Source organism: Gymnoscopelus braueri (genome assembly GCF_963280865.1).
Source record: "Gymnoscopelus braueri genome assembly, chromosome: 20".
Taxonomy (NCBI): Eukaryota; Metazoa; Chordata; class Actinopteri; order Myctophiformes; family Myctophidae; genus Gymnoscopelus; species Gymnoscopelus braueri.
The window spans coordinates 46,705,730-46,716,024 of NC_137622.1; the positions used below are offsets into that span (position 1 = coordinate 46,705,730).

General features: G+C 44.0%; 2 protein-coding genes across 2 annotated transcripts in view; both read left to right on the forward strand.

Annotated features, from left to right (window-relative positions):
- Positions 1–985: 985 nt before the first annotated feature.
- LOC308075755 (piggyBac transposable element-derived protein 4-like) lies at positions 986–3,055 on the forward strand (the record flags this gene model as incomplete). Its single annotated transcript, XM_080415703.1, has 3 exons — positions 986–997; positions 1,292–1,351; positions 1,517–3,055. 3 exons carry the CDS (start codon positions 986–988, stop codon positions 3,053–3,055), a joined length of 1,611 nt encoding a protein of 536 aa, XP_080271829.1.
- Positions 3,056–6,877: 3,822 nt separating this feature from the next.
- LOC308075756 (protein bicaudal C homolog 1-B-like) overlaps positions 6,878–10,295 on the forward strand; it is a gene marked incomplete at both ends in the record, with an annotated part of 27,340 nt that continues 23,922 nt past the window's right edge. The window contains one exon of the mRNA XM_080415704.1: positions 6,878–7,724. Coding sequence (XP_080271830.1) covers positions 6,878–7,724 — 847 coding nt within the window. The remainder of the gene's footprint in view (positions 7,725–10,295) is intronic.

Sequence of the window (10,295 nt, forward strand, 5' to 3'; positions counted from 1 at the left end):
TCAGTGCTCCAGCCCCTGGACCCAGACAGCAGACACTTGATGAGATGTTCCATCGTGCTGTGGTGGACCTTCAGCCAGAGACTGACTCCGAGATTTCTGGCGGTGAGGAACCGATGGATCTCTCAGCCTCAGTGCTTTCTGTCCGTCGGAGTGGCAGGACAACCCGGCGAGAAATCATAGAGTCTCCGTACGACTCCCAAAGATCTCATTCTGGCCCGTCGTCTTCAGATGAGGATTTGGACGAGCTGTGGGTCCCGTTGAGAGCCGTAGTTTTGAGTGGTATGTACATTTTATATCGTTTTTGAGATGAAATGAATGTATTATACTGTACATTGCTCTGGTTGATAATAGTGTCTGCTAAAGCCTAAATGGTAAAATGGATTTTATTCTCGTGTGCATTCACTAGCCCTGAGTCATGGAGCAACGTGTTCCTGGTTTTTGAATCGTCTGTATTTACATGCCATACATCTACATAAACCTTCAGATTTCAAATATAAAGGCCTTACCCCACTGCCAAGGATGTAACAAGTTACGCCTGGGTCTAAGTACCTGTATTTTCCATATTGTTCAATAAAAAGCATTATAGTCCGATCGGTAGCCATTTTCTCAGAGTTTTCACAACTACGCGACCCTATCAGTTGAGAGGTGTATTGCACTGTGATACATCATAGCTCTATGAGAAAATGGCCGCCGATTGGATTAGAATGCTTTTTATTGAACAATACGTAAAATACGCGTACTTCTGAGGGCCCGTACGTAATTGTAACGTCCGTGGCCATGGGGTAAGCATTTTATATTTGAAATTTGAACGTTCATAGATGCATAGGTTGTAAATGGAGACTATTCAAAAAACGGGAACACGTTGCTCCATGACGCTTGACAGACGAGCGTCACAGTTATATATTTACCAACTCTTGTATTGTCATTTTAGACTCTGAATCAGATGGTGAGATGGCAACATCCAATATCACCAACTTGTCACATGATGGCAGTGGAGGTAAGCTTATTATTTTTGTCTGTTTTTTCAATGCTTTTTTTCGTTTACAAAGCTAAATCTAAAAGTTGGGGGCAGTGTTGCCAGATTCTGTGAGAGAAACGAGCAACCAGGTCTAGGAAAACGAGCCCAAAAAAAGCGACCATGTTGTGAGCTTGTAGATCTGCTATTTTCAATAAAATCTTGGGGGAAACTTATAAAACAAGCAGACCTGGCAACACTGGCTGGGGGTGTAAAAATTATTGATTTGGTTTACCATACTATCATAATAACTTTGATATTTTCCTCTGATTTCAGATGCAGAGGCGAGTGTGGACGAACCCTTATCTCATCCAACTGTTGGCAGAACCACTGGAGGTAAGAAAAGTTTATTTTTCTAATCACACTTACACACAAATACAAAAAAATGTATTAGAGATGTATATTTTATGGTAAAATTATGTCTTTCTATAATTTACAGGACGTGGGCGTGGGCGTGGGCGTGGTGGCAAGGCTGTCCCTCTTGTGTGGCATTCCTTGTAGGAGAAATATTGGTGCCCCTTGGACTTCCCATTCACCCCAATTCCTGGTCCACTCAGCAGTGCTGCAGATCTTCAGTCAGATGAACCAGTGGAGTTCTTCCAGTTATTCCTGACCGATGAACTGCTAACACAGATCGTGGACCAAACCAACATCTATGCAGCGGCGTGCATTGCGAAGATCGACCTGCCATCAGTGCCATCCTCTAGAGTCAAGGCATGGCAGCCTCTCACAGTGGAGGAACTAAAAATCTTCCTGGGCCTCTTGTTCCTGACAGGGCTGATGCGCAAACCGGAGCTGGAACTCTACTGGGCTCAGGATGAGATGCAGGCTACGCCCTATTTCAGCAAGGTAATGGCTCGAAATAGGTTTCAAATCATCCTCCGATTCCTCCACTTCAGCGATGCCAGAGATACTGGTAAAGACAGACTGTTCAAAATCCGCCCAGTCTTAGACTACCTCGTGGACAAGTTCCAGGAGCTGTATCAGCCATCACAGAACATCTCCATTGATGAGGGCACACTCCTGTGGAGAGGACGCTTGAACTTCCGGGTCTACAATCCTCAGAAGCCAATAAGATATGGGATCAAGTCTTACATCTTGTGTGATTCGGACACAGGGTATTGCTACAACATGAGGCCATACTGTGGAATATATGTCCCCCTTGCCGACACTATTACCTCACTCCTAGGTTCTCTAAAAGGTAAAGGCTACCGTGTTTTCATGGACAACTTTTATAACTCTGTGACCATGTGTAAAAACCTCCTGAAAGTGAACACTCACGTATGCGGGACACTGAGGAGGAAGAGGGGCGCACCACAGGAGATTGAAGAGGCTACCTGTTCCAGCCTGGGCACGAAGGGAAGACTTGCTCGCCACACAGACGAGCCCAGAGTGATGGTGATGGCGTTTCGGGACACGAACGTGGTCCGGATGGTCTCAACATTCCACCCGGACGAGATGGGAGAGGTCAGTGTGTGGCGAAAACGCCACACTGCCCGAGTGGCAAAAGAGAAGCCCGTCTGTGTCATCGACTACAACAACGCTATGAATGGAGTGGACAAGCTGGACCAGTCAATTGCATATTACCCGTTCACTAGGAAGTCCAGCAAGTGGACGAACAAGTTTGTGATTTATATGTTTGAAATATGTATGGCCAATGCATTCTACTTGTACAAACAGAAAAACCCAGAGGGCAGCTGCAAGACTATCTTGGAATTCACACAAAGCGTCTGCAGGGCATGGACCACCATCCAGAGACGGCCTCCACGTGATCCTAGTGCACCTAGAAACACCGACCCTCAAACCAGGCTCTGTGCAAACATTCCACCGCTGCCAACATCACATGTGCCTGTTCGCCTGCAGCCCACCAAGAAAAAAGAGCACCCCGCTCGGCGCTGCAGGGTTTGTGGCAGAGGCAGAGATGGAGAAGATCGCCACGAGACGACATACCATTGTCCCGTTTGTCATGTTCCTCTGCACAAAAAGCTCTGCTTTGCACTCTTCCACACAGCCCCAGAGTATGCTGCTGAGAGACGCTGAACTCTCTCTCTCACACACACACACACACACACACACACACACACACACACACACACACACACACACACACACACACACACACACACACACACACACACACACACACACACACACACACACACACACACACACTTACTTGCTTAGTATAGGCCTACCTTGTATGTATTGTATTTGTCATGTCTCATATCCTTCATTTGCAGGGAAACACTCCCATGTATTCAATAAATATGCCATTCGGCTGATTCAAATGTCTGTTTCTAAAGTGTATTTGCTTATTTGGGCTTGTTTCTAAAGTGTAGTTGCTTATTTGGCCTGTAACTCTAGGTGTGTACAAATGGAATCCAAATGGATCCTCACTGGTCCATTTGGTTTCATTTGTACACGCTCAGAAAATCCACTGTCTAACACACACACACACACACACACACACACACACACACACACACACACACACACACGGAAGATGGGATTGCACCTTTTTTTTTGTGGCAGAGAAGGAAAACCTTCCAGAGAGATGACTTTATAAGTGTCCAGTTTGTAATTGTTGCTTTGCACTCTTCCACACAGCGAAAGAGTATGCTACTGAGAGACGCTGAAAACACACTTGCTTAGTATAGGCCTACTCTTCTACCTTGTATGTATTGTATTTGTCATGTCTCATATCATTCATTTGCAGGGAAACACTCCCATGTATTCAATAAATATGCCATGTATTTCGGCTGATTCAAATGTCTGTTTCTAAAGTGTATTTGCTTATTTGGGCTTGTTTCTAAAGTGTAGTTGCTTATTTGGCCTGTAACTCAAGGTGTGTACAAATGGAATCCAAATGGATCCTCACTGTTCCATTTGGTTTCATTTGTACACGCTCAGAAAATCCACTGTCTAACACACACACACACGGAAGATGGGATTGCACTTTTTTTTTTGTGGCAGAGGCAGAGAGACGAGAGAAGACGAGAGAAGTGTCCAGTTTGTAATTGTTGCTCTGCTTTGCACTCTTCCACAGCGGAAGAGTATGCTACTGAGAGACACTGCACACACGCGCACACGCTTAGTATAAGCGTGTGTGTGTGTGTGTGTGTGTGTGATAGACTGATCCATGCAGTGTGTACAAATGGACCATTTGGTTTCATTTGTACACTATAGCTATGCTGAGCACTAAAACAGAGTATTGATGACCCCTGATAGACCATATATAGAATATATGACATGCAGACAGCACTGAGGTCAGTTGATGTTTTCTGTCATTGCTACCTGTATGTATATACCTGTGTGTACAAATGGAACCAAACGTGTCCATCTGGTTTCATTTGTACACACTGCATGGATCAGTCTATCACACGCACACACACACGCTTAGTATAAGCGTGTGTGTGTGTGTGATAGACTGATCCATGCAGTGTGTACAAATGGACCATTTGGTTTCATTTGTACACTATGGCTATGCTGAGCACTAAAACAGAATATAGATATATTGATGACCATATATAGAATATATGACATGCAGACAGCACTGAGGTCAGTTGATGTTTTCTGTCATTGCTACCTGTATGTATATACCTGTGTGTACAAATGGACACACACACACACACACACACACACACACACACACACACACACACACACACACACACACACACACACACACACACACACACACACACACACACACACACACACACACACACACTGTGTGTGTGTGTGTGCTATTTACCCTGGCTACTTCAGACTCACTGAAGTGTTATGTAGTTACTTTTCAAAACCACTTGATGTCACTGTAGGTGGACTGCCTAAATTTTTTTTTTGTCATTTATTTGAACACATAGTTTAGATAATGTCTGGTGTGTCACTGAGGCGAAAAATAAATGGATCAAAAGAGTTTTCTGGAAAAAAAAAATTCATGAAAAACTTTTATAAAAAGCTGTTTATCTCAGAATTCTTCTCTCAGAGGGTGTTTTTCACTGAAAACAAACTTTACTCAACTGCCGATAAGTAAAGAACGGAAGATGGGATTGCAAAAATTTGCATAGCTGATGGTAGTAATACCACCACACATACCATACACACACACACACACACACACACACACACACACACACACACACACACACACACACACACACACACACACACACACACACACACACACACACACACACACACACACACACACACAACACACACACACACACACACACACACACACACACACACACACACACACACACACACACACACACACACACACACACACACAGAGTAGACTCTTTGGTCATGTTTTCTGATGTTGCGTCTATGTTCAGAAATTCTAATTATCAATACATTTTCAACTATATAGAAGAGTATAAAACTAAGTGTATTATATAAAGTGTGTGACAGTACATACAGTGACATATTACAGTGACATAGTGACAGATACACTGTTAGAACAGTTGTTTGTCAGTCAATATGAACTCAGTCCTTCTCTTCTAATAAATGACATTTCTGAGACAGAGGTCAGTCTCCCTGGTGACCCCTGGCCCCTAACAATGTATAGGAATGTATCTAACCCTTTATCATTCATTACCCCTCCTTTCTCTCCTCTCCTCTCCTCTCCTCTCCTCTCCTCTCCTTATAGTACTTTCTCGCCACCTGCTTGTTCGTAAACAAACAGGTTGCCAGGCAACAGTGGTTAATATAGCGAGGGGGGTTAGTAGTTATTGCAAGGACTCTACTTTCACAACCATTGTTCACACACACACACACACACACACACACACACACACACACACACACACACACACACACACACACACACACACACACACACACACACACACACACACACACACACACACACACACACACACACACACAGAGAGAGAGAGAAATGCTCTGGATTCTTAATTCAGAAGATGGAAGCATTTATGTTGTAATTCTGTGTGTGTGTGTGTGTGTGTGTGTGTGTGTGTGTGTGTGTGTGTGTGTGTGTGTGTGTGTGTGTGTGTGTGTGTGTGTGTGTGTGTGTGTGTGTGTGTGTGTGTGTGTGTGTAAATGGTAAATGGTGCATTTATATAGCACACACACACACACACACACACACACACACACACACACACACACACACACACACACACACACACACACACACACACACACACACACACACACACACACACATACATTCAGTGCGTGCGTGCGTGCGTGCGTGTGACCAAGACATCACAGACACATACTGACCACTGGTCACAAACACACAGAGAATTTGAGAACATGATTAATGACACTAAACTCTCATGTCTGTTGGGTGAAGAACGATGTGATCAAACATGTATTTATTTATTCCTGTTTAATTATAAATACATTGTTTTGTTTTGTTTTGTTTGGATTGTTTTGTTCCACTTTTGCTTTGGCAATGTAGACGTATGTTTTCTCATGACAATAAAGCTGCATTGAATTGAATTGAATAGAGAGAGACAGAGAGAGAGAGAGAGAGAGAGAGAGACAGAGAGACACAGAGAGAGAGACAGAGAGAGAGAGAGAGAGAGAGAGAGAGAGAGAGAGAGACAGAGAGAGAGAGAGAGAGAGAGAGAGAGAGAGAGAGAGAGAGAGAGAGAGAGAGAGAGAGGGGTGGGTATTCATTTAGGAGGCGGGGTTATAGGGGGTGTTCCTCTGTGTCTTCAGTCAAATACTCACACCACACCACACACCACACAACACACACCACACACCACACACCACACACCACACACCACACACCACACACACACACACACACACACACACACACACACACACACACACACACACACACACACACACAGACGAGGGCTCAGAGCTGACATGGCCTCCAGTGAACAGACTTCACAGCCTGAATGTTTTAGACCAGACTCAGTAGAACCTCCTGAGTCCAGACAGGAGAACCAGACCTCCCTGAGCCTTCCAGAGGAGACGCAGACCTCCCTGAGCCTTCTAGAGGAGAACCAGACCTCCCTGAGCCTTCTAGAGGAGAACCAGACCTCCCTGACCCTTCCAGAGGAGAACCAGACCTCCCTGAGCCTTCCAGAGGAGAACCAGACCTCCCTGAGCCTTCTAGAGGAGAACCAGACCTCCCTGAGCCTTCTAGAGGAGAACCAGACCTCCCTGACCCTTCCAGAGGAGAACCAGACCTCCCTGAGCCTTCCAGAGGAGAACCAGACCTCCCTGACCCTTCCAGAGGAGAACCAGACCTCCCTGAGCCTTCCAGAGGAGAACCAGACCTCCCTGACCCTTCCAGAGGAGAACCAGACCTCCCTGACCCTTCTAGAGGAGACGCAGACCTCCCTGACCCTTCCAGAGGAGAACCAGACCTCCCTGACCCTTTTAGAGGAGAACCAGACCTCCCTGACCCTTCTAGAGGAGAACCAGACCTCCCTGACCCTTCCAGAGGAGAACCAGACCTCCCTGACCCTTCTAGAGGAGACGCAGAACCAGGAGCATCACATTCCCTCAGAGGAGAACCAGAAGGAGAACCAGAAGGAGAACCAGGAGCATCTGGTTCCCAGCAGCCGCCCAGAGCAGGAGGAGGAGGATGAGGAGGAGGAAGGATCGAGGCAGGAGGAGGCCAAAGGTCAAGGGTCAGATCCTGACCCGGAGTGGGTGGAGGAACGCTTCCGTATCGACAGGAAGAAGCTGGAGTTCATGTTGTACGGTGAGTGACCTCTAACCCCTAACCCCTAACCCCTAACCCCTAACCCTAAAGACCCCCCTAACCCTAACATTATTACGTTAGTCATTTAGCAGACATTACATAATAACATTATATTACATAATATAACATTACATTATATTACATTACAGTCATTTAGCAGACATTACATTATAACATTTTATTACACGGCTTGGTTGAATGCTCGATTCTGATTGGTCAGTCATCGGTCATTATTTCTTGATAATAAAAAATAAATAAAAAATAAAAAAGCTCTATAACGGACCGCTCTGTAATCAGAGACTCAGAGCACCTGCTCATATCAATCTGCGCTGCTTGGTTTAATGCTTTATCCAACATGACAGCCATGTAAACAAACAACCAATGTCATGTACAACTAAACGTTGCTCTCAATAATGTTTTTGAAAACATTTGAAGTGAGAAATAGACGATGCAATAACCGAAAAGTAATTCTATTTGATCCACTGCACTTCCTTGTTTATCGTGGCTCAACGGGGGAAATACCAAAACGCTCGCCCCAAAACACAGTCGCCCCAGGGAAAATCCGGCGGTATTACAGGCAAATCGACAGTATATAGAATGGGGGGCGAGTGTGTTTTGGGGCGTGAGTTTTTATTTATTTTGTCATTTGTTTTCCGAGGCGAACTTGTCCGCCCAGGCCCAATACTTATGGAATACTTTCATTGCCGTAAGCAAGGAAATACTTCGTTTTGTTGTTACTTTTGGGCATTTATTTATGCATTTATTAAGTAGCCGTGTAATAAGCGGGATAATGCATGGGGAGGTAGTCATTATTGAAATTTAAAGCCCTTCAGGGTGATTATGCACCTCGGCTTCGCCTCGGTGCATAATCGCCCTGTCGGGCTTTAAATTTCAATAATGATTACCTCCCCATGCATTATCCCTTGCATATTACATAATATAACATTACATTACATTACATTACAGTCATTTAGCAGACGCTTTTATCCAAAGCCACTTACAATAAGTGCATCAACATAGGTGGCAAGAACACTACTAATCACCAGAAGTCTGAAGTGCATTCTCCTCTAAAACAAGCAACTAAGAGCATACCTAGCGCTAAGGTAAAAGTGACATATATCAGCTATATACCTACTTTCATAAACAGATGAGACACATAGGAAAATCAAATGAGCAAGAGATAAAACTAATAAGTGTATCAAATAAACAAGATCCAATAAAACAAGAGCTCGTACAAATAATTGATAACAAGTAGGCAAGGCTAAGAGGAAGAGGAAGGGTCAGGGTAGTGTTTCCTGAAGAGGAAGACGAAGGGTCAGGGTAGTGTTTCCTGAAGAGGAAGAGGAAGGGTCAGGGTAGTGTTTCCTGAAGAGGAAGACGAAGGGTCAGGGTAGTGTTTCCTGAAGAGGAAGAGGAAGGGTCAGGGTAGTGTTTCCTGAAGAGGAAGAGGAAGGGTCAGGGTAGTGTTTCCTGAAGAGGAAGAGGAAGGGTCAGGGTAGTGTTTCCTGAAGAGGAAGAGGAAGGGTCAGGGTAGTGTTTCCTGAAGAGGTGGGTTTTCAGTGACTCTGCTGTCCTGACATCATAACTGTGTAGTAGGTCTTAAAGATCACATTTAATAACAGTGTGGACAGTAGGTCTTAAAGATCAGATTTGATAACAGTGTGGACAGTAGGTCTTAAAGATCAGATTTGATAACAGTGTGGACAGTAGGTCTTAAAGATCACATTTAATAACAGTGTGGACAGTAGGTCTTAAAGATCAGATTTGATAACAGTGTGGACAGTAGGTCTTAAAGATCAGATTTGATAACAGTGTGGACAGTAGGTCTTAAAGATCACATTTAATAACAGTGTGGACAGTAGGTCTTAAAGATCAGATTTGATAACAGTGTGGACAGTAGGTCTTAAAGATCAGATTTGATAACAGTGTGGACAGTAGGTCTTAAAGATCAGATTTGATAACAGTGTGGACAGTAGGTCTTAAAAATCAGAATGACCCTGAATGACCTCATAGGTCATCATATCAGAGCCTTAAAAATGTTTCTTTTATTATATTTTATGTGAAGCTGAAAAGTCCTTGTTGACGATTCTATCAGCGTTTTGTGTAGAAACTTCAAAACGCTCCTAAAGCTGGAAATGTTTTTAATAAAAACATTTAGGTTATTTATCAGATCCTAATAAATGTGTTTTTTATTAGAAGTCTGACCCAGAATCACACTTACTGTGTAACAGGAGTGGTACATTATTATTATTATTATTATTATTATTACCCTTATTATAATTGTTACCAGTGATACTAATGAAGGCTCTGTTCCATTCTGGTCAAACAGAGTCAGGGTGATGACTCACTGGAAACACTCTGATACACCAGTGGGTCTCAAAGTGTGGTCCAGGGACCCTCATGGGTCCTTGAGGGACTTCCAAACGGACCCTTACAGGTCTGTAACTCTGAGAGTGTACAAATGGAACCAAATGGACCCTTAAGGGTCCATTTGGTTCCATATGTACACTCTCAGAGTTATGGGGATCCTTGAAATGCAAAGGTTTGAGAACCACTGTGCTTCACTAAATG